General features: G+C 41.6%; 1 protein-coding gene and 1 pseudogene across 1 annotated transcript; both read right to left on the bottom strand.

Moving 5' to 3' along the window:
- Positions 1–13,100: 13,100 nt before the first annotated feature.
- LOC117554437 (zona pellucida sperm-binding protein 3-like) lies at positions 13,101–15,886 on the bottom strand. Its single transcript, XM_034228878.1, has 10 exons — positions 15,515–15,886; positions 15,325–15,440; positions 15,130–15,233; positions 14,876–15,050; positions 14,348–14,465; positions 14,195–14,277; positions 13,954–14,114; positions 13,647–13,802; positions 13,415–13,528; positions 13,101–13,328 (listed from the first exon to the last, which is right to left on the bottom strand). Exons 1-10 carry the CDS (start codon positions 15,881–15,883, stop codon positions 13,120–13,122), a joined length of 1,605 nt encoding a protein of 534 aa, XP_034084769.1. The 5' UTR covers positions 15,884–15,886; the 3' UTR covers positions 13,101–13,119.
- Positions 15,887–16,101: 215 nt separating this feature from the next.
- On the bottom strand, positions 16,102–17,940 carry LOC117554449 (annotated as a pseudogene).
- Between the last annotated feature and the right edge of the window lie 7,637 nt (positions 17,941–25,577).

Genomic DNA, 25,577 nt, shown 5'->3' with positions numbered 1-25,577 from the left:
ACGGGCACGGTTGATTGACGTCATAGGCAGAGGATATGTTATGGTAACGGGGCATGTGAGCAGGGTTGCCAACTTTGGGTACCTGGCTGGAGTGAGATTTTGATATCATGGGTTTAATTACACATATGCGCACTAAATGACTGCTATCGTGTCAGTAGCGGGACCTTCGCATATATATAGGATATATATACAATAGTGCTGGGGGGAAACGATTATTTTGAAAACGATTAATCGGGCGATTATTTGATCGATTAGTCGACTAATCTAACGATTATTTTTCTGTTGCTCAATTCATAAAAAACGTAATGTAAAAAAAACATACTGTGTCTCAGGGGATCTTAATATTTAAGAACCTATTAATGTGTTATACCAGATTAACGGAAATAATCTCAGCTAACTGACGATACAAACCATGTTTACCAAAACAAAACACAAGTCTCATAAGAAGCATCTAAATGACCCCTGAGCGAAAAATGCTAACGGGCATTGGCACAGAACTCAAGATAAAAGTACCCTTATTACTTATCGTAGCTGCACATACAATATATCCGATTAAAGCTGAGACTCCACAGATTATGTAGGTACATAGTATCATCACTGAGTGATCCGGACTCGCGACAGGGGAAGCAAATACAGTCATCATAACACGTACCTTCACAGAGCTTCTAGGGAGATCGTCTCACCACCGTAGCTGTCAATCTGATCAAAAGACGTGTTCAATGGCATTACAATGAGAAAAAACGCGGCTGAATCTATTAATCCATAGGTTTTTAACGTCTATGTATAAAAAAATGATTGAATTTATAATCTATAATTCCATTTTATGTAAAAATCGGAGAGCAAATGCTAGCTGGTAATGGTAGCCACCACAGCTAGCTGCTGCTTCTGCTAGGCTATGCAGCAGTCTCAGTGAGATATAAATATATAAATATCTTTGCGTTTTGGACTAACTTTAAAATATTCCCATGCTTTTGAAGACCTAGGGCGAGATGTTTTCGTTTGGGGGCTTCGTGCGCAATCCTGTGAGGAGGAGGTGGTAGCCGTTTCAGTCTCCATTGTGTTTGAAGTGAGATTGCGAACTGCATGTTGCTTTGGGTGACCCACGTGTGTGTAGCGATGCGTCAACGCGGAAATATGTCGTCGACGATATTTTGAAGTCGACGTCGTCGACGCGTCGCTACAGCACTAATATACAATATATACAAATACACAATATTGGACACAGAATATAAAGGGCACACAGTTTCATTCACTAATGAAAGTCAAACACATGTTTGTTTCCACTGTTTTATTGTGTGCATAGGCCTGTCGCGATAAGCAAATAATTGACTTATAGTACGACAAATAAAAATGAACTCGATAACTTTTCTGACTCGATAAATTGCCGTTTACATGAGGATGTGACTAGCAGTTTGAAAGGATGTACTTGAATTATTATTATATATTATCATTATGTCAGTGGTCTAAAATGGTCATACAACGGTGCCGACAATATTATCGTTTATCGCAATAATTTCCGGGAAAATGTATCCAACAAAATTAATTATCGTGAGAGGCCTATAGGCCTACATGAAACACACGCACACAAACAAATCTACAGACTTACTCCAAACTGCCAAATATATTAATTAACACACTCTCACTCTCATATACTCTTTGACTCTATTTTGGCCAAGTAGAACAATAAGCAGCAGACTTTGACTATTTTATCATTTCTACTGGATCTTAGATATGCGCATGCGCAATACGGGTCGGGGATTGACCAACCGGCTCCCACTGCTCTGCTCAACGTTGTTAAGAGTGGTGGGGGCGGAGAGGGAGCTATAGCGGCCAAAATCATAAAAATATAAGAAAGAAATATAACGCAAAGTGCCGCCGAGGCACCCGTCAGCGAATCTTACGCATGGGTAAAAATCAAGGTCCGAGCAAAAGTCGTTTCAGTGCAATTTATTGTCAACACATCAAGCATTTCTCTTCCTTCTTACCCGATGGTAAAAAACCATAAGCCTACCGGGTGCGCCCCTCACTACCACCTGTTTCCCATATTTATAATGAGCCGGTCTCCCCTCCCCCGGTGCCCAAAGGCTGTCTTTACAAAACAGAGGCATGGTACAACTTATTTGATCAACTTAAATAAGAATTAAAAGGAAGATTTACTATAAACAAAAAAGAACAATAAAATAAATGGATAACTATTAAATAATATAAGCTCCTAGATATGGCTTCATCAGGAGCGGATCGACAGTTTGAGCTGCTGTCAACTCACATTGTAAATAACTAACCAAAAATGATCGCCGGTTCATCTTGTTTTTGGCGTGAGAATAGTTTGGGCAGCGTGAGAGCGTGAGATTGAGAGTGAAAGCGTGTGTCACACGCATGCCCGGCGCCGTGGGAGGGCCAGGCCCTCCCATTTGACATTCCTGCCCTACCCGAATAAACACGTTTTTTAATTATTTATACAAATTAAAAAATATATTTATTTTATTTTTTTAATTATAAATAAACTGTGAACTTTTATGCTACGATGTATGTGATGTCAGAACTAAAAAAAAATCGCAGGCGCCAGGCTACGTCAAATAAATGCATGTGTCTGTTGTGATTTGTGATTCGTCCCCATTTAGACCAATCACAGCGTCACACTCTGCCGCCTATTCTGGATTTGTTTATTGTGCATTCTGTAGACTCCCATTTCTGTTTGAATTACAAAATGGACATAAAAAATTGGCTTAAAAGGTCTAAGAATTTATTAAAACGAAATAGCGATGAAAGAACTGCAGCCGATGGTGCTGCTGGCGACCCTGCACCTGCCGTTGCAGCAGCACGCCTTAATGTCACAAGCTTGACCTCGGCAAACCCCGGGCTGAGTTAGCGATGATCTGGGGTTAATAAACACAAGCAGGTGAAGCTGGATCGTTATCCAGGGAGATTGTTTTCAGGAAAGAACCGCACTTTTGCCGGTCTGTTGAAGATTCGTTAAAAGCAGACGCAGCCTTGTGTCTTCATCTGATGCGGCTTTTACTGTCAAAGGTTTTTGCGACTGGAAACACGCATTACAGACTGATAAAGGACTGCTAAGGCATGCCGCATCAAAAGAACACATTTCATGTGAGAGTGTGTGGAGAGAGACAGATACGCGAGGAAACAAATAAGGAAATTAGAACTTTGGTGCAGATCAGCTGCACGGAGCCGTTATTACGTGTCAGCTGTCGTTGATATTATAGCTTTTTTAGCTGTCAACCAACTCCCTCTCAGAGGTGACTCGATTCACTCCACAGCATGTCCGAGTGCAGTGCATCGGAACATAAACCATGCCCAAGGCGGGCTAAACAGCTAGTAGTAGAGATATAGTAGAGACTCTGTCTCTACTATTTCTCTCCGAGTGCAGCGATGAGGAAGCTGCCATCCTTAACCAGTGTGCCTTGCTCGTGATTTACCAGTGTCTGTGCTGCCACGCACACAATGTTTCAAAGTGGTTTCTACGTTGCCCTTTATTTGTGTATGTTTGCGATAAGTGTGCGTCTTTGCGCAATGCCGTTGGCCTTGCTGTTTGATATATATTGTGCCGACGGTTTTGTGGGCCCTCCCATGAAAATCATAGGCCCTCCCTTTAGATTTGTTCTGGCGCCGGGTCTGGTCACACGCCAGATGCGTGAGAGTTGGCAACCCTGATGTGAGCTAGGGGTGTGCTAGCATGTGGGCTACCAATAAAGAGACAGGTAATTGTGACAGTTGAACTCAAGTGTATTATTGAATAACACGACAGGTAAGACTTTTATAGTCTATGGCTATGACGCCCATAATGCTAAACGGGAGCAAATGTTAATAGGGGACCCAATTATCCCAGTGGTAGCCGCCGGAGCTAACGGAGCCGCAGGGGGCTAGCTCCAGCCGGCATCCCGGAGCTAGCCCCCTGCGGCTCCGTTAGGTCCGGGCGGTGGAGTCCGTCTTTTCTCAACGTGTGAATGACAAGCATTAAGAATAACAAAATATAGCAAATTCTCTTGCAGATTGTCTCATTTGATTATGAATGTAACGTTTATATAGGGGAACTACACTGTTGGCAGCAACTTGGTATGCATGTATTTTATGTTAGCTTAGCTTCTTAGCCTGAGCTAGCTCTGTTTACTTCCAGTTCGGAGGCAGCAGGTCCCGCCTCGGCTCCGCCTCTTTGCCCTTATTAGGAGCAGGCGGGATTAGACTCTGACGTCACAGTCGAGCCGTTAGTGGCCGACTCCGCCTACTAAGGGCAGCGCCAGAGACACTGATATTCTATTTTATAGTTCTATCTATATGGCGCTGACTAAGGGCTTCAAGGCAACTCTGCAGAATCCTATGGGTGACGTCACGGACCCTACGTCCATTTATATCCGTCACTATGAGGTTAATTTTCACTGCTACGCCGATGACACAGGTCTACATTTCCTCCAAACCCACCACTGCCCTCCCCCCAACCTGCCTCACCACCTGCCTTGAGGACATCAGGAGCTGGATGAGCAGGAACCTTCTGAAGCTTAACGGTAGCAAAACTGAGGCCCTGCTCATCGGCTCCAAATCCACCCTCACCAATTCATATATCACCCCAGCATCAAACATCATCATCGACGGCTTCCCCATACCATTCGCTGCCCAAGTGAAAAGCCTCGGTGTCATTCTGGACGGCTCCCTCTCATTCGCACCACACATAAAAAACATCACCCGCACCGCCTTCTTTCATCTTCGGAACATCTCCAGACTCCGCTCATCTCTGTCCCAACCCAGCACTGAAATCTTGGTCCACTCATTCGTCACATCCCAGATTGATTACTTCAATGCACTTCTGACTGGCCTTCCCATCAAGCTCCTCAATAGACTGCAAATAATCCAGAACTCTGCTGCCCGGATCATCACCCGCACCAACTCATCCGACCACATCACCCCCATTCTCACTCGGCTACACTGGCTTCCTGTACGCTACCGTATTGACTACAAAAACATTCTACTCATATACAAAGCTGTCCATAACCTTGCCCCCATCTACATCTCTGACCTCCTTCAGGAGTACACCCCCTCCCGCACCCTCCGCTCTTCGTCCGTAGGACTTCTCACCGTCCCAAGCTATCGCCTCAAAACCATGGGTGCTCGAGCTTTCAGCTGCTCGGCTCCCAGACTCTGGAACACCCTGCCACTACACATCCGACAGTCTGATTCCATAACAACATTCAAAACCCAACTCAAAACCCACCTGTTCAAACTGGCATTTTCTCTATAATCTGTACCCTGTGTCCTTTTGTAGTCAATTTCCTGTTGTTTGTCTTACCCCGGCTGATACTTCACTAAATCCACTGTTTTAATTTGTAAGGTAAAATTGTAAATCTGTAACCCTGTAAGGTGTCCTTGGGTGTTATGAAAGGCGCCCCCCAAAATAAATGTATTATTATTATATACAGTCTATGGGTAAAAACCATGGATGTATAAAACCAAAAAAAACCAGCAATGAGCGCTCAGCTCGAAATACCAGCGAGTCGTTTCCCATCAAGCATTTCGCTTCCGCAGCCCGTGGAGAGGAACTGCCCCGCCTCGCCCTCAAGGCTGCGGGCGTCTTTGTCCCGCGAGATTTCAACGTCTCATGTAGGCGAGCCTCCAGAGCAAGTCGGACAAAATAGGCTTGTTTGAGACGCGTTGCGGCCTGGTTGCGGCTCGCCTCAAAAGTAGACGAGAATAGCCGATCACAGCCGGGGGAGGTCTCAAAAAGCTTGCCTGAAGTCGGACAGCTCGGAGTCGGCTTCGTCTTCTTCTTCTCTCGGTTTTTTGGCGGATTGCAAACAACTTTAAAGGTCACATGTCATGGCCATTTCCACTGATCATAATTCCATTGTTGATGTCTACTAGAATAGATTTATACTGTGCAATTTTCCAAACTCACATTGTTTCGCATACAGCATCTCTGTAAACTACGTGTATTCACTCTCCACTAAACGGCTCGTTGCAGCTCTTGCCCCCCCTCCCTGTGAGCCCAGTGTGCTCCGATTGGTCAGCTCGGCCCCTCTGTTCTGATTTGTCAACCACCAGAGGCTCTGCCCCTGTTGACATCTGCCGTAAAGTGGTTTAGCGGGTACTTAGCCCACTTAGCCCATGGTGTTTTTTCGGCTCTGAGCGGAGTAGCAGAAATGAAATCGCGTCAGTAAAGCCATATATGTACGAACCGGAGTCCGACTCTGAGAGTGAAACGGACCGTGATGGACCTGATCCACCGTCCCAAACAAGAATACAGCAGGCGGTTTCACAGTGGAACGTTTTAATTTTGTATAGCTGCTACATTTCAGATGTAATGTTAGAACTTCATCATTTATCTACATCACCGTAACAAGTGTGTCCGCTGACTAACCAAACTTTCCAACTGTTATTTAGGTGCACGTGTGGAAACTGCGCAGTAACGGAGCGTCCACACTACAGCTCCAAAAAAAGCTTGGAGCTTGGCGTGTCTGAAGCTTGGGGATGTTATTCAAGCAACACGACCAACAACCAATCACATGAATCTCCCGCCCCCGACATACAAAGCAAAAACCCCCGGGGATTTTATGGGAGCAATATATATATATATATATAAACTCCCCAAACAGGCGAAAACCTACCAGTTTCACCCACTGTCTCTGCCACCTCCCTCCATGCCTCGCTCCTCTGGTTTGTATCCCGGTAGATCAACAGAGACTGATCATACAGCACCGGGTGATTCACTACCGCTATAATGAATTTTCCCTCCATTTTTTTGAATATGAGGAAATGACCTGCGTAGTCTCTCCCAGCATACACGCGGTTTGATTGGCTAGTGCTTGTACTGGCAGATTTGCATAAACGGGATTTCATTGGCTGACGCCAGCTTCGAGCAAGCATCGAGCCTCAAAAGTTGAACATTGTTCAACTTTTGACGCCGATAGACGCTCGCGATGCTTGCAACGCCTTGCCATGCTACCCACAATGCAGTTCGGCGAAGTTTGAAAATATCCTACGTCACCCCATTCAAATGAATGGGCGAAGCGTTGAAAGCATTTTTTGACGCCTGTAGTGTAGACGGGCCGTGATGCCTACCGAGGTGGAAAACCTCTGTTGCAGGGAGATTAGAAAGGTGACAGTGTAGTGCCGATGAAAGGGAGTCGGGGGCGGTGTGTTTAGAATCAGGTAAAATACATGTCTGCTCTGTCTGACAAGCTAGGAATGACAAGCTAAACCTAAGAGCACACACTAAAGGGTCCGTGTGGCAACACTATACCAAAGGTGAATTATGGTCAAAACAGGGTGTCACCACAACAAATACAAAAACACCAACAGTAGCACACAACATTATATACACCATACATACTTGTCAAGTCAATAGACTATATGCCCTTTTATTTATTCTATAGTAATTGAATGTTTATTTTGTAAACCTCGCCATAGTTGGATTTAATTGTTAAACGTATTATGTTACAAATATCTTATCCTCCTATAGGTTTTAACACGAATGCACCAAGTACCAGAACCCATTGTGTGCATGGTTGACCACCCCGGACTAGAACCAAACTGCCTCAATCCCTACACCCTGCAGAACCTCCACAATATTTATCGGTTTGATTATGGACCTTTGAGGCGTAGAACTGAAGAAGAGTAAGTTATTTTTAGCTATAATAAACTACTACTGTATTAGATGAAAAATCAAATAATGGTTTGCTATATATGAATGATCTAAGAGCAAATCATTCAGGGAAGAAAGGCTATCAAGTAGTTCCATCAAACTTTATTTTGATAAATGTACAAATTGATCATGTGTATATATATACACTGTATGAGATAAGATGGACCTTTATTAATCCCTGTGGGGAAATTCAGTTGTTCAAGCAGCCAGAGGGTAAGGGTGAAAAACAGGACAGCACATATATGTTATCATCCATTCCTCCTCTTATAGGCGTTTTAGGCATCGGGCCTATCGCAGCTTCGTAAGCTGGTGCTGGGGCTTTTTGGGACGAGGAATCAGAGTGGTCATCCCGTCGTGTGTGGTCCGCCGGATACGCCAGGAGTTCCCTGATCTGGCTGGACAGTACGTGGGCTTCCGACCGCCCCTAGACTAAAACGTGAGACATGGCGGGCTACCACTTCCTCCTTTGAGGGCCTGTCAAATTGAGTGGACAGGTCCTTTGGGATGTTGATTTTATTCATCTCCTCCAGAAAGGGTGTTGGGTCCTCAAAGACTTCTTCAAACACCAGCCTCATCAGCTCACCCACGTACACTGAAAAATATAACATTCATATAATAATTAATTATTTGTATACACTTATTCATTTTTAGAATGAGTTCTTATTTTATTTTATTTATTTGGGTCTACAACAGATGATACAAATGTTTGTGTCAGTAAATGTGTACTAACAGAGTCGGGGGGTGTGTGGAAATAACGGGGACAGAGAGAGTCAGACGATCAGCTGTGCAGCGTCATCACAAACGGACGTCGCTTCACGTGACGCTCCGGAGAAAAGGACGTCCCATTGCTCTTAAAACTAATTTCCCTGCTTCTCGTGGTTTCCTTGCGTCCCTCCATGCTTCCCTGGTGGGAGGGACTAGACGCAGGGAAACGACGCAAGTGAGGGACGCAAGGAATCCATTTAACCGAAGTGAGAAGGGCCCTATGTATTGAAGTCAATGGGGAGAGAAAGATTATCTTTCGATCCCGTTTGAATTGTGCCACGAATTACACATATGATGTTTGTCAATTTAAAAGATAATTTTGTAAGTACATTTTTTTTAAATGTGCCGTAAAACTGTGAAGTAACACTTTTTTGTGTTAAACCGCTCAATTAACTACATCTCCCGTCTCGCACCACACACCAAGACGGCCGTCACGTTGGCACATTTCACTTCTCTCTTTCAGCATGAGGCAAAAAGTATTAAAAGAGGTGAAAATCACTACAAGTCTGGGCATGTTGAGAGCTGTACACAAGGGTGTAACTTTGGTTTGAGAAGTGGGGGGGGGGGGGACACAAAAGAGGGGGTCCTCCGCAATTAAAAATGTTCCCGATTTAATTTAAGAGATTTATGGATACAGCTCTCAACACTCATGAAACAGAACTGTATAGCTATTTAAATAATCAAAAAACCATTAGAATATGCTCACAACCAATAACACATATTTGATAAACTCCTCTCTCCTATCTTTATCTTACCTAGTCTGCATTCTTTCTTTTTAGTAATGCATATTTTACTAATCAATCCCCTTTTAAACTGTGTTTTTGATTTTTTACTGACTTAATAAAGTATCTATGCCACAATTTGAGATGTTGTTAAACTAATACGTTTGCGCTGTGGACCAACACTATACATTGATGGGGAAGGGGGTAGCAATAAAGATAACACCATTAAACAGTTACACAACATAGCCCAGTGGTTCTCAAACTTTTTCTGTCAGGCCCCCCCTTTGGAGAAAAAAAAAAGTCGGGCCCCCCCAACACAAATAGTCAGGCTCAGTGGCGGCGCCAGAGATTTCTTTTGGGGGTGCTGTGGGGTAGCTTGACGTTTCATAGAGGGTGCTCAAACATTTAGGGATTCCCATTAATGTACCGGGCGCTACAGTGGAATTTTCTACTGCAACAATCCCCACGCATATACACAGTGTACCTGTGACTGTTACAATGAAGGCTCGATAATCAGCTCACGGCATATAGGTGTAAGCAGGGGTAAAGTGCTATTTTTACAGGTGGTGTGTGGATCTCACATAGGGGGGTCCTCACCTCCTCTAGGGGGGTCCGAGGGCAAGCTCCCCCGGGAAGATTTATTTTTAAATATTGAAGTTAAATGCATCAATCTGGTGCACTTTGAGAGCAACATGAAGAGATCTATGGATACCTCTCTCAACACCCATATGAAACAGAACTGTAAACAGATTTACTTTTTCTTTATAGATATTTTACAAATCACCCTTTTTTTACTGTCCTATTTCATACCTGTTAATTTATTACAATTTATTCTCTTATTTTTGTATAACTATAATGATCATATAAACGTGTGCCTCGGAAATAATTGTTTACATTAATGGTGACCAAAACGTTTGAGACCCACTGAGATAACACTGAGAGTCCTTTAGCTCACTGAGTCTCTCAGTCTGACAGTAGAGGACTCTCCTCCACTTTGTTGTTGAAAAAACTCCTTATATCTGTTAGCGTAGCTCGCTAGCACCAGAAGCTAACAACAACGACCTCCAGTACCGGTGCGCTCTCTCTCGCTCGTGCACACAAAATGGCTCGTTTCACACACACACACACACACACACACACACACACACACACACACACACACACACACACACACACACACACACACACACACACACACACACACACACACACACACACACACACACACACAGTCGAGCTTTAATGAAACACAGAGACCCAGACGTAATAGTACTCTACTGCATTATATTATTTTCGAATCAATAATTTTTTTAATTATGATTTTTTTTTTTTTTTTTAATTATGATTTATTTTTTTTTTTTTTTAGAACCATTTTTCCTCCTGGTCTCTCGCGCCCCCCCTGGCATGCCTCTGTGCCCCCCAGGGGGGGCGCGCCCCCCACTTTGAGAACCACTGACATAGCCTAACAGAAATAATATCGATAGCAGCGTCCCTATAGCAACCACCTTGGTAACAATGAAAACGTTGTATGGACACAATTTCCTGAAGTAATCTTCGTAATAACTAGCAAACTAAAGATCATGTACATCCACTGCACACATAATCTGAAATAACAACTCATATTTCTCGCATCAAATGACATCAAAACGCATTTTAATGGCCAAACTAACCTTAAAATAGGCATTTTACACCGAGAATAAAACGAAGGCCGGCCATGTTTCTTTTTTCTGCAGGGAGAAATTTGAAGATCACGTGATAGACGCCAGCCATTGGAAATCAATGGTGAAAAAATAACGTAGGGATCCTACAATTTCAGAGGCGTTTTTGTAGAAATACTACGTCCCAAGTTGTGGACCAACGTAGTTATACACGTTTTTTTGTGAGACTGGGTTGGGTTGGCCTACACTTGACATGTGGGTTTACGGCTTAGTAGACTGATGCTTCCTTCCTTATGCATCAATCAATGTTGAAATATTATACCACAGTTAATGGAGAGCAATTTAAAATGCAGCCCCATTTTATTTTATTCAACATCATTCAGTTTATTTTTTGCATGTAGGTTTTAATGTGGTATATGAGTAAGATTTAGTTAAGATAAGATAAGATAATACTTTATTCATCCCGAAGGAAATTGTTGTGCCAGAGTAACAAAATACAATAAACACAATAAACACAGCAGCAAAACTGTACACTAAAAGTGCAGCAAAAAGAGCAATTACACATCCACAGACAACATGAAACGTAGAAACATAGAAACATAGATGGTCACACAATCAATGCAATCATTATTAGCAGTATTTAGTAGTTAGTAGTGCAAAAATTAAAACGTAGTGGCAGTTACGTAATTGCACGTTATCATAGCATTATTAATAATACTACTAATAATAATATATAATATTGCACATAGTTATATATATAGCAGCGAGTGTATTGCAATGATGTTAATTATATTGATATGTATATTGCACATAGTGTTGGTGTGGAAGTTCTCAGTGCCCTTTACTTAGAGGTGAAGAGTTAAAGAGTTTGATTGCCACTGGGAGGAAAGACCGTGGCGCTGTGTGGTGGTTATCGATGATCTCAGTCTATGGCTGAAAGTGCTCCGGTAGGAAACCAGTGTGGCATGCAGGGGGTGAGACCCGTTGTCCAGAATGCTGAGAAGTTTCCTCAGCATTCTCCCCTCCGACACCACTGTCGGACTAGTTCCAGTCCACTGTAAAGTGAAACAAAAACTGACACATTTACAGCTTCACTGGTTTCTGGCTTTGAGTCCCAACAGGCACTTTGTTGCAGGGACCAAAAAACATCCCAGGAAGTTTCATCTTCCACACGGCCTTTTAGTCTAAAAACAAATGTGTGATGTCATGGCTGCCATTGCATTGAGCCAATATTTTAAAGTCTTGCTTCAGTTTTTTCCCCCAGATGCCTTGAAATAATGGCATCTGTAACGATACTTATCTAAAAATTCATATTCAACAAACTGGATTATCCTGATCACACCAGAGGTGAATTTCCAGAGCAAAATGTAATGTACAATTTATTTTAAAATATGTTTCAATTTAAATAAGATGGCAAAGTTTGTTAACTGAAATAATACACCATTTTTAGCCTTCATGGGAAATACATTTTATTTTTCCATTTTGGCTCACGTTGGTGGTAGCCTATTTTATGAAAAATGTTTATGCTCATAAAAGTATCACAACAAAGATTGTCAATCACAAATGTAAGATTAAAGAAAAAATATCTTCAACAAAAAAAAGTCCATCTGTCATCACCTTTCAAAAACAATTGCGGACAATAGATGTCTGCAATGTGGTCTCTTGTCTTCCTTGTATTATTTTTCATATCCACTAGATGGCGATCGGTAGGATTAAAGCGCTGATATTCAGGATCTAGTAATCTTGAAAAATTGTATCTGGTCCCTGCAACTGTAATTGTAAATTGTAAATCTGGATCAGGGTGATCCTATCCTGAATTGCTTTGAACTACAGGGACAACATCTGGCTGATTTGTCTGATCCTGGATCACAAAAAAAAAAAAAAAAAAAAAAAATTCTAAATCTGATCGGATCTGATTGAAATTAAAAGCTTTGAACTACTTGCCCAGGTCATTATATTGCCAGGGCCCCCACGGTAACTCCCCTTTTAAAGTCGCTACTCATGTACAAAGGCTTTGTTGCAGCAACTGAAGTTCAAATATAAACTGGCTGACCTCTGATGCATCTCCTTTATACAGCCGTTTCAACAACGCATCATATCTCCCCAGACAAAAACTACAATGTTGTAGTACACATTTTAGCAGCAGACAAGCACAAGAAAAGACAAGGAAGTCAAATAGCAATTTTGAGTCCACCCCATAAATGTTTACCGTTATATGGAATACTTTTGCTCATTAGGAAACAATTGAGCAGCTGTGAGCAGGTCATCAGTTTTCCTTGTGTATTGAAACATTAAAAAGCAAACAAATTAAAGTTTGAATCATTTATTATCTCTTTTGGTCCATTGTTTCAGAAAGGTCAGATTCTGTTGCAGTGGTGTTGGACAGTGGGGGCACAGCCACATTAACCGCAGCAGTTGGGAGGACTTCATCGAGCGCCGCTGTGTTGGTACTGTTCAGCACCGCTGCCTTCGGCTGCAGGTGGGCCTCAGGAGAGGTTTTTTCTAGAACTTCAGGAACTTCCTCAGCATCTTCATCTGTAGTCGTAGAAGACATGTGTTAATGTAAAAGGTGCATTGCAGAGTGCCATTTAAAAAAAGAGTTAAGACGTTTCACATTTTACCTTTTTCTGTTCCACTTTTGTCTTCTTCGTCTTTATTCCGCTCAGAAGCTAAAGTCACAACGTCCACCTGGTTTTGGGTCGATGATGAATCAGGAAGCAGTCCTTTCCTCTGATCTTTGACAGAAAAACAATTCAACATTAAGATTTAATTATGGGCCATTTTAATCTCAATTTAGAGATTGTTAAAGGCTTCAAATGAACAAAGAATAATTCAATACCGGTATTGACTTACCAACTCTGTTTATTCCACTCCTCCAATGGCTGCCATACATTGTAGATCTGCTGATTTGATCAAGAATGGAAGAAGGCTCCTCTGCAGGTATGGGTCGGCTTTTCTGCTTGGCTGGCAAGACCATCATCGGACCCACTCTGGCCTCATGTTCCCACACTAACACAAACCAGCACAATGCATGTTAATTCAGTTACCCAGCCATCATCACATCTAAAACCTATGCCAAAACATGTGTCACAATTGATCATTATGACGACATCTATTCTGCAGCCAATATTCATCATACAAGTTTCTACAAGCTCCCCACCTGTACTGGTCTTCAGTCCGCTCCTCCAGAGGGGTTCACGCTCTTCTGGTTTCACAAACCCTCGAGGCCTAAACTTGCCCGGGCTGCTGGGAGTTTGCTCAACTCCAATTGGTCTTTTGCATTGCCCACATAAGTAGTCATTACCATCAGCGGACCGCCATCTGATAAATAAAAAACATTCCGCACCAATACTTTGCTTTGTGTGTGTAATTTGACATATTTTAGACTGGATCTCACTTACCTTCCATTCACAAAGGTGCACGCCTTGGTTGTTGCATCTGTGCTATTTATTGGAACAGCATACAGGCGACATGTGATGTAGAGCTATGAGAAATGCAGGTGTTGGGAAACATGCACACACAATCATGTTTAAGGCAATTTAATAGAGCCTCACCTCCCCTCTGTCCTCATTATAAAATCTGAAGGCATCAATGGACATGTGGAGCTTGTCATCCTGTGTCCTGGCTAAGAATTGAGACCTTGAGCCTGGAAGCTGAGAGTCAACAAAGCACCTATGATGAGGAAAAACAAAAAGAGCAACACTAAATTAGCACTCAGACTACTATAACCAGAGTCTACATTACCCACAATGCAACTCCACCGCTAACATTTCTATAGCCTATAGGCAAGTTCTGGAAGTAGTTCTTTAGAGTCAGAACTGCACAAATCTGACCTGTGCGTTTGCCAATAGTGGCAAAGAAAGGAATAACTAGAATAAAGATTAAAAGCAAACTGCAGCTAGCCTTAGCTAATGGCTAACTTGAAGACAACGCTAAAGGAATGATCTTTTATTAACCTGTCACTCGAGTCAGCATTGCTCGTGTCTGAATTAAACAACTTGAAGAGCCTTACACATTAAACAGCTCCCTCTAGGGTCAGAAAAATACTTTACTTTTTGCCATTTAGCAATTTGCAGCCTTACCCATTTTCAATGAAGGCATGCCTGGGGCTGGAGTGCATGTCAGGGCTCAGGGTAGCCACGCAGCTGCTCACAAACACTCGGAGCTCCACGTGATGCCCAATTCTGACCGAGGCCTCGATGCTGATGGGCTCACCGAGATGAAACACATTAGAGCCTCTTTTGTACTGCCAGTCACCTGCACTCGGACAGAAAAAAGCACTAAGTGCAAATAGAGACATGACAACTCATAACATGGGATAATTATCAAAACCCACTTGTCATGATTCTCAAGTTAAACTGCAACATTTCCACTGCAGCCTGGGTCGACATGAAGGGGATCCAGGTAGGCATGAGTGAAGAACTGGACAAACTGTACTTCCTAAGAAAGAGAAAACATGCATTTAAAAAAAGACAGACATCATTCAAAGATTTTTACAATGTGAGCTTTAAAAACAAAAAGAGACAAAGACCTTTCGTAGTGACATTCAATTGGAATTACAGCCTCCTCCATTCGAACAACACCATATGGAGAGGCCTCAGGAAAGTATATGAGCAGGTTTGTGTAGATCAGAGATTCCTCAGTTACCTGTGGAGAGTAGACGTGTTTAAAACTAGAAGCTATAATGAATCATATTTGAAATGAAATATATTTAAAGTTACCCAGTGTCTGGTGCCGCACTCCACAAGTCCAACACTGATACTGTACTCATCTGCTGAAGACGCTGTAGCTCTGCAGTACTGGTTGTTGGTCTCTACTCCAAGGCGTATCTCGTCACCATCAACAGGAGCTCCAACCGCAAACATATCTGCTTTGATAACAATCTCCAAGGAGTCTGGATGACAGGTCACTCTGATGGTATTCACCTGCTGCGGTTCCTCAGCCGGAGACTTCTGCTGCTGCTGCCCGAGTTCTGACCTGCCTGTGTTCGCAAGGCTCTGAAACGAAGCATCTTGTGTGGGCGGGAAAGCAAAAGAGGAGCTAACACAGAGTCCTACAAGGAGGATAACCTGAAAATGAAAGGCCTCCATAAGTGAAACTGTTCGGCTGCTCTCTGTCTTCCTGACTGACTCAGAGTAGGCCTATGGTTCAGTGTGAGCGGTGGAATTTTTTTAAACTCTAGCCGATCATTATCCTCATCAGAGCAGCACACCTGCGTCCAATCAGACACGCATCAGCTTAATTGGCTGCACACTCTGAACTCAAGACATGAGGCTGATTGGGAGAGGTGAAGGGCGTTTTCACATGTTTAAAACAAGGCCTTGTTGACGGGGCTGCTCTTCTGCGTTTCAGAGGTCGCTTTCAGCTGGCAAGTGTTAAAAACCTAATATAAGAGAGCCCAAAGAAATGGCATTATACAACTTCGAAGCATTTCCAAACATGACAAAGTCATTCAAAGTGGCTCACTGAGTTCCTTGTGTCGTGGGGGAACAGGAAGGCATCGAGCTGCAGCTGAAGAGAAGAAGATCTTGTTCTGGGATTGAAAAGTGCATTTGATCTGTCCTCTTTGGCATCATTGAAGCACCTGACGAAAACATTTTTTTTGAATGCAATTTAAGAGCCAATTATCATTCTGTATTCTGAGCTTCTCTTACCCATGGTTTTCGATAAAGTAGGATCTGGGGGCTGATCTCAGGTCAGGAGACAGAGCGGCGACACAGCCGTCGATAAACAGGCGTCTGTGTCTCGCATCAGGACCGCTGTAAGAGGCCTCGAGGTGCAGGAGGTCTCCGGTGTAGAAGACACTGGTGAGCGTCTCTCCTGTCCAGTCCTCTACAATTAAACACAAGCGTCACTCACCGTAATTGAAGTCAACATATTTGTGTTTCTGCTTATACTCAGTTATTCTGTAATGAGTTTTGAAACTGTAATTGAGTGTTTCTTTATTGGTTGAAAAAATGCTCAAACTTATAAATAAGTAATATCCTACTATACTTCAAATATAAATGTTCATTTTGTATTAAACAATGGTTTTTTTTCTAATTAAAATGGTGGTCGAATTTAAGAAAAGCAAAACCTCCATTGACAATGTCTTAAAAAACTTGTGCAAGAAAATCAAAGACCCATTTATCCAGTAGTGTACTAAAAAAAAGAAAAGAACAAATTGCCCTGCGAAATACTACACTGTTTATGTATGATTTGAGAATTCAACGTAAGGAATTAATGTACACATTGTCCTTAGTCCTTAGATGTCTATAGAATAAAAAATAACTAAAATCAGGGACACTTCTGAAAACACAACAAATCAAAACTACCACTTGAGCAACCACAGTTATATATCCAGCATCTTCTATTATTAGCAGATTTAGACTTATACCTTTTGTCTCCTGCAGCAGAAAGGTGAATAATCTCAGCAGTTCAAGTTTAGCCATTCATCACGGCGTTATTTATTATAGGCACACATCTCAAGAGGCTTGAGGACAGAGAGAGAAGGGGTGTGACTTCCAACGGTCTTATACCAGGTAGTGACATCACAATCATGTGGTGCAGCCCTAACCAATGAACACAGTTAGAAGTCGCAGCTACTTACATAATAAAGAATATATGGTACACAGTAATACATGGAGTCATACACTATACAAGTCTGTATGTTATATCTCAACAATCATCAACAACTTAGTCACTTTGGAGCCACAGTCTTGTAGTCCAGCTTCAAATAAATATTCAGTCACCAGCAGCAACAGGTCAACACTGACTGCTCTGTGAATGCTTGACTTCTCTCCAAAAAAAATCCCATTGAGACAAAAGGCGTCCATTTTTAAAGAAGTCAGCCTTTACCGCAATGATTATGGACACTTCTGTGCATTGTACGCTGATAGTGGATCCCTCATTGAATTGTGGTTCACTGATTTGACTTTCTGTGTCAAACCCTAATGCAGCAGTTTTATATTCCCTTCCTTCAGCATCGATCATTGGTCCATCTCTCAAAGTTCGAATGGCGTCTGCAAAACCAAAAGCAAAAAGTGACAGCAGTGCCACAGAGGCTGGCCGAGCTGCCGTCACCATTGTGCTCTTTTATCAGAAGAACAGGAAAGCAAAGTAAGCAAACACAACACTACCAGTAGAACAAGTGATAATTTAGGAAATCTAAACCATACTGAATTTAAATAAGATGCAGAAGGTTCAAACTCTCAATGTCAAATACTTCCCAGTGCAGACTAATCACATGGAGAGGACAGCTGGAAGCAATTACTCATTAACTGATGAGAATTAAAGCTGCAGTCACACCGAAATACCTGCATGTGATTGGCCCACACCTGACATGTGCGTTTACATCTAGTAGTTACACTGATGCTTCCTTCCTTATGCATCAATCAATGTTGAAATAGTATATACTACAGTTAATGGAGAGCAATTTAAAATGCAGCCCCATTTTATTTTATTCAACATCAGTTTATTTGTTGCATGTAGGTTTTAATGTGGTATATGAGTACGATTCAGTTCCAGTCCACTGTAAAGTGAAACCAAAACTGACACATTTACAGCTTCACTGGTTTCTGGCTTTGAGTCCCAACAGGCACTTTGTTGCAGGGACCAAAAAACATCCCAGGAAGTTTCATCTTCCACACGGCCTTTTAGTCTAAAAACAAATGTGTGATGTCATGAATAGCATTGAGCCAATAAGTCTTGCTTCAGTTTTTTCCCCAGATGCTTTGAAATAATGGCATCTGTAACTATACTTATCTAAACATTAATATTGTCACTTTTTTTTAATCAGTCCCCAAAAACAGGAATTTAACTATGTAACCATGTAACTAAAGATTGTAGTCAGGGAAATCAGTTTGACATATTGAACTAATAACAAATCACCTCTGGCTGGCAGAGAACTCTCTGCTCCATAGCTTCTCTTGGACGTAAAATCACATGTACATTTTACATTTATATTCAATTTAATATTCCATCCCTCACATACTTTTGTATATATAATAACTTATATTTTGTTTTTCTTGTTATGCTGCTGCAACACAAACATTTCCCAAATTGGGATCATTACAGTAATATCTTATCTTAATTAAGAAATATAACTATTATAATTAGTGTAGCAGCTGACACCTATTTTCAATATGGATTAATCTACCATTTATTTCTTTAGTTCAATTTTCATCTATAAAAATGTCAAAATAGTGAAAATGTTCACGAGACAAAGTGCAAGGTTATATCTTTAGATGTTTTGTTTTAGCCTATGTACTGTATGTCTTAATGCTCTTATATGTGACGGTGTGACTTCCATGAAACTAATATTTGATATCTTCCCAACAGACGAGTTGACAGGAAACACTCTAACAACCACAACATTGCAAAGGCGAGTACATGTAAATTAAAAACGATTCACAATTTTTTAATTTCTTCTTCTTTCTTGCAGTGAGGTGAAGCTGACCTTGCACTTGGTGCCAGTAAGGATGTTCCTCACGTAGGCTGAATGTTTCTCCCTCCTTACTGACACAGAACCCTTGATTTGCAATGCTTCACTAATTGTCATTTCCCTGGCTCCGTAGGGACACTTTACCTCCAGCACAACGGAAGACTCTACCAGACCATCTGGAGATGCCCCCAACAATCCTGATTGGGAGAGCCCCAAACCTGACTCATGGATTGCAGTGGTGAATGCCCTGACGCCCTCACATTCATTCATAGTCCCCCACTGTACAGACAAAACACCATCAAGGGCCTGTTGTTGCCCTAGCACCCTGGCACTAAGGGAAGCAGTCACACGCTTTGATCTCAGGACAGCTCCAAAGTTGCTGGCAGTCAACCTTCCTTTCCTGAACAAATGCCAGTTTGGGTTGGTTCGCTGACCAGTGGTAACCACCTGAATTGCTCTCTGTTGCTCCTCAGACAATGCCATGCTTGCCACAATTGCCTCAAGTCCCTGATGCCCAACAGATTTGAGAATTTCAGGAACAGTAAGTGTTTCCAAGCTGGAGTGTTCCTCTTCTGGCTCGGGGGAGAGAAGCCAAGAAATTCCTGAGAACCTTTCCCCGAGTCTGTCCCTCAGCCAGTCACGATCTTCGGAGGTGGGCTCTCTTGTCAGCGGTTTGAATTAGTTATTAGTTGGAGGAAATAGCTCCTCCACTGAATGCGTACGTTTAGCTGCCTTTGGCTTCTTCCACTGACAGGGGGTGTCAGTGCAGCTGAAATTGTGGATGGCAAAGATGGCTAATGCAGCCACATGACTGCATTTCCATTCTCCACGTGGGCATTCACATTTTCACATGAATTCCCTCTTCTCCTGTAGATACATGTGGTGGTGGGATTGTTTTATTATTTAAAATATATTTACATTTGTAATGCCTTCCCAATTATCCCTTTAATTGTTTATAGCCTACTGTATGTTTATTTCATGGATATTTCTGTGTTTTCTGGTGTGTAATATTTGTAATCTTGGTGCCTCTTCTCTTTAACGTCTACATGCTACCACTGGCTCAGATAATGAAGAACAACAAAATAAGTTACCATAGCTATGCAGATGACACACACATTTACGTAACCATTTCACCAGGAGACTATGCTCCAATTCAAACACTGAGTAAGTGCATTGAACAAATCAATGACTGGATGTGTCAGAACTTTCTCCAATTAAACAAAGATAAAACTGAAGTAATGGTTTTTGGAGCCAAGGCAGAACGTTTAAAAGTTAGCGCTGAGCTTCAGTTTGCAATGTTCAAAACAACAGATAAAGCCAGAAATCTAGGTGTAGTCATGGACTCTGACCTGAGTTTCAACAGTCACATTAAAACAGTTACTAAATCAGCCTACTATCACCTAAAGAACATATCTAGGATTAAAAGACTAATGTCACAGCAGGATTTGGAAAAACTTGTCCATGCTTTTATCTTCAGTAGACTCGACTACTGCAATGGTGTCTTCACAGGTCTCACTAAAAAATCTATTAGGAAGCTGCAGCTGATTCAGAACGCCGCTGCTCGAGTCCTCACTAACACTAAGAAAGTGGATCACATCACTCCTGTTCTGAAGTCTTTACACTGTTTTCCTGTGTGTCAAAGAATAGATTTCAAAATACTGCTGCTGGTTTATAAAGCTTTGAATGGTTTAGGCCCAAAACACATTTCTGACCTCCTGCTAAATTATGAACCATCCAGATCTCTCAGGTCTTCAGGGACTGGTCAGCTTTCTGTCCCCAGAGTCAGAACTAAACATGGTAAAGCAGCGTTCAGTTATTATGCTCCAAATATCTGGAACAAACTCCCAGAAACCTGCAGGTCCGCTGCAACTCTGACTACTTTTAAATCCAGACTAAAGACTTTTCTTTTTGCCGCTGCTTTTAATTGAACTATTCATATCTTAGACTGCACTGTAACTTTTATCCATGTATTTTTTCTTTTAATGTTTATTTTATTAGCTTTTCTTTTTAATGACTGATTTTAAATGCCATTTTCTTAACGTCTTTCATTTTTTGTAAAGCACTTTGAATTGCCTTGTGTTGAAAAGTGCTATATAAATAAACTTGCCTTGCCTAATAAAGATTTCATGTGACACATAAAGTGGATTTGTTGATGGGAATGAATGTGAATAAATGAACTCTAGGTTAACGGTACTCTTGCTATCACTACTCACCGACACTATAAACCTTGTCCCTCATGCTAGCCCTGACAACACCGGTAAGTGCATCTGGCCTTTTCTCGGCTTTCTCCCCATTCATTTGTTGGGGCCGTGGGCCACCATATGCTGGCGGTGGGATAAGTTAACCAGGCGTTTATGCGGTCCCCCGGCAGCATACTATGCTATATGTGGACAGCCAATGTGTGATGTGTGTATTCCAGCATAGGTGGCGCTAGAGACCCATGCGGGTACTTGTACTTATCCCCTGATTTGGTAAGCACACCTTCATCTAGGCTGCACTGTTTTACGTGTCCTGACTTGTAGTGGTTCTCTCCTCTATCTACACTCTTCTTGTCATCTTTGTAAAACGATATCAGACTGGTAATTGACACAGCCATGACTTATAGTTAAATTCAGCTTTATTGTCAAAAATTCTACATGTGTTATTGTTAGAGTTTATTGAAGGATAAACGTGTTTTCATAATATGTTGTCATTTTATGTTGTAAAGAGACCATAGTCAGAAAAGAGGAACAGAGAATAGTCTGTTCCTCTTTTCTGTGGACCATACACACACACACACACACACACACACACACACACACACACACACACACACACACACACACACACACACTCACCCACATGATTGCGAGTCACAAGACTCCCATTGACAAATAAGCCGTTGGTTACATACACTTCCTCATGCATGACTTGTAACTGTTTGTTGAAATAAAAAGAGGGTGCCAAGGAGAAGGCGAGGAGAGTTGGCTCTCCTAGCTGAGAGTTGGTTAAGGAGTGGACATGGCATATGTCACTCGCCGATTCTCCTAGCTGGGAGTTGGTTAAGGAGTTGACATGACATGTCACTCGCTGATTCTCCTTGCAGCAAGTAAACTGGAAACATGAGTCCTGTTATCTCTGTTCACTGGGTTCTGGTTATTGAACCGAGCTGGGGTTTACTATTACAAAGTAATATAGAAATACCTCACAGTTATACATCCAGAAATATCGAAATATCGTTTCCCACAGTGTGACATGTATACATAAAACAAAACAAAAAGGGCCTAGATAAACGTGGTATACATTAAACAAAACAAAAAGGGTCTAGATAACCGGGGTATACACAGGGCCGTCCCTGGCCAACTTGGGGCCCCAAGCGACATTGTGAGATGAGGCCCCCCCCCTACCGATAGGAGTACACATTTTTTTTTTGGAAACAAAGTAGGCTAGTTTGCAAATATAATTCCTGTTTATTATTATTATCAACACAGTTACTTTTTTATACAGTGAGGTAAATGGTAAATGTGCATGTATGTCGTTCAGTATGCGTTTACAGGTGAATACGTCTGCATTTCCTGCCAAATACTAGCCTCAAAAAGATTACAATATAATGAATGCAAATAAACTACTTCTACTAATAATAATAATCATAATAATAATCAATTCAATAATATAAATACTATATTATTGTATTGTAATATTGTTGTAATAGTCAAGACAAAACATGCTTATGACATGCTCAAAAACTGATATTTCTTAAATCTGTATTCTAGTTCCCTCTGTCAGCAATGTGTCAACAACTACACACACATTTCTATCAGTATTTCTCTGTGTTGTGGTTGACATGATGATGATTGTTAGGAGTTAAGGGGAGAGGCTGAGCATCACCATGAAATGTGCAAATTGACATAAAAATGAATAAAAGGGGGAAACATGCTCCATGTTTTTTAGGCTGTAAACTTTAACTGTTATGTAAGCCAACTAGACAGACAGTGTATCACTCTTCCTCCTGTACATTAGCAGATAAAAGGCATACCATACTTGAATGAATGGTAAATAAAGAATGCTGGAAATAACTGCATCTCCATTAGCCTCTATGCTATGCAGAGACTGCCTTCTTCATGTCGTGATGCAGCTGATGTTTTAATATGGCAATTGGCAATTTGACTTATACAACATTCGCAAGTTGTACATTTGACTCATACAATAACCCACCTTCGAGTGATGCTCTAGTTTCTTCATGTTTTTTTTTTTCCCCTCTAGCTTGCGCTGAACTGAAACTGTCTTTTCACCGACATCTCTTCACCTGCACTAGTGGCCGTATCAAAGCCGTGATTGGTCAGATGTTGATTCATTGCAACGGTGTCGGGTTACAGACGTGCTCCCCTTGTCACCTCTCACTCTCACTCTTGCGGGGGCGGGGGTGTGTGGAGAACTGCGCACAGCAGCTGAGGCCCTCTGGGCGGGGCGCCCTGCGCAAGGCGGGGCCCCATGCAGCCTGCGTGATTGGCCTGTAGGGAGGGGCGGCCCTGGGTATACAGTTTAAAATGTTAATATATTTAAAGTGTTCAAAGTGCAGTTTCAGTGCAAGTCAGTTGAAACGATCTTAAGTTGGCGTGACGTTGAAGTCGTGCGACCCTGCTGCTGTACTGGCTTGTAGTTCGTTTATAGCATAACGGTAGCATTTAGCTTTTGGCGACTAGATTTATGATTCAAAAATTATAAAAGTAGGGTAGACATGTGCAGATTATCCGGCTGAACAAAACGTGATCCCACTCTTAAATGTGTGTCAACCACAGACCTTATTTCGAGCTATTTTCCAAAATTCTATGGAGAATTTGCCTTGCGTTTTTGACGAAGGAACCGGAAGAAGTTTACTTCCGGGTTTTACGACGCGTCACTGCGGTTCTCTATTAAACAACATCTTCAATTTCTCTTCACAATATAAGTCTCCTTGCAGTATCAACACTAATTCGGCTGACTTTTATATTTGATCCAATTGGTAGATAGGCTGTATTTACACCATAACGGTGCACAGCTGATAGAAAGGGACACCTAGTGGTTCAATCACGTTATTGAATTTTATTATTTTTATTATTAGATATTAATAGGAGACACAGACAGACACACTAATAAAGCTTTATTTAAACATTAAAGAATACTTTAGGTTAAGGTCTTCTTTTGAATAAGAAAAAAGCTTTGGGGGTAGGCTATACAGATAAATATTAAGCCTGACTAAGTACTAATATATTGCTTTCCTGCAATGTTAACTACTGTATGTGTAAGCACTTATTTTAACTGATATTATACATATGTATTATACTCTTATAAGATGTATGTAGATAGTATAAGAAATGTGCAGAATATGACAGTTTAATGGTGGAGGTATACACACACACACATATTGATAGATGTCTTGTAATGCACTGTTGAGGAACCTGCGACCAAAGTTTTTCATCTCCGACCTTGTCAGGTATTGAACATTCAATAAATAAAGAACACAGAATTATTAAATATAAAACACAGAATTTGTGTGATTATACTAAATGATTTACAAATAAACACCACTGCATATTTAAAACTGTTACACATGCTGATGTAACGAAAACATTTCTAACTTGGGATCAATAAAGTATATCTTATCTTAAGATGATCGATGGCTACTGCCATATTTGCTAAATTTGCATCTGATCCTTGACAAGTGCATGTTTCAGGCTTATCAATTAACAACAGGAGGGGTCACAGACATAAGACCAGCTGTTAAATAAAGCTCTTCTGACCTTAGCTGTCATGTGGGTATATTAATGCTGCCCGTTATGGACACAAGCAATTTTCACCCATTTATTAATTATATGTTTTTTGATAACACCACTGTGTTTCGTATCCCCTAAACCTCCAGGGTGTACACAGTTTAATACTGGCAACTTCTAATTGTGGGAAATACGAAAACGTCTTAGAAAACTACAATTCCAAGTAGAGACGTGCCATAGAACATGTTGTGAAACACACAATAGGGGGGGCTGGCCCCGTCCAATTCTAGTTTTGGAAAGTCTGCCGTGGTTCCATTCCATTTCAAAGAGCTGTTGACGCTCAGCGTAACCTTGTCGCACTGCCACTCCAACATCCAATCACAGGGCTTGAGGACTAATCACGGAGTTTGTAAAGCAAGGCTGATGTTGTAGTCCCAAACGATAGCTGGGGATTCTGGGTAGTGTAGTGTCTTCGGAAACTCTGGAGTGTCTAAACTCCGAAAAGACTATTTGTTTCTCCGAATCGAAGGTTAAAAACACAAAAGCATTGTACACAATTCAAACCAATCAATATTGTGTAATCAACAAGGATAAACTGATTTTTTAGTGGATGAGTAATGCCGATATGACTGT

The sequence above is a fragment of the Gymnodraco acuticeps genome, unplaced genomic scaffold, assembly GCF_902827175.1.
Source record: "Gymnodraco acuticeps unplaced genomic scaffold, fGymAcu1.1, whole genome shotgun sequence".
Lineage (NCBI taxonomy): Eukaryota > Metazoa > Chordata > Actinopteri > Perciformes > Bathydraconidae > Gymnodraco > Gymnodraco acuticeps.
The sequence above is the reverse complement of the archived record's forward strand: the minus strand, read 5'-3'. Positions and strand labels throughout refer to the sequence as shown.

Bases quoted from the DNA above. Each gene is read 5' to 3' on its own strand.
- LOC117554437 (XM_034228878.1), bottom strand. From the start codon at position 15,883: ATGGAGGCCTTTCATTTTCAGGTTATCCTCCTTGTAGGACTCTGTGTT. The intron at 14,466-14,875 runs GTAAGGCTGCAA...TCCTCATCATAG, and splicing joins CATGCCTTCATTGAAAATGG to GTGCTTTGTTGACTCTCAGC. The intron at 13,329-13,414 runs GTAAAATGTGAA...CTACGACTACAG, and splicing joins CAAAAGTGGAACAGAAAAAG to ATGAAGATGCTGAGGAAGTT.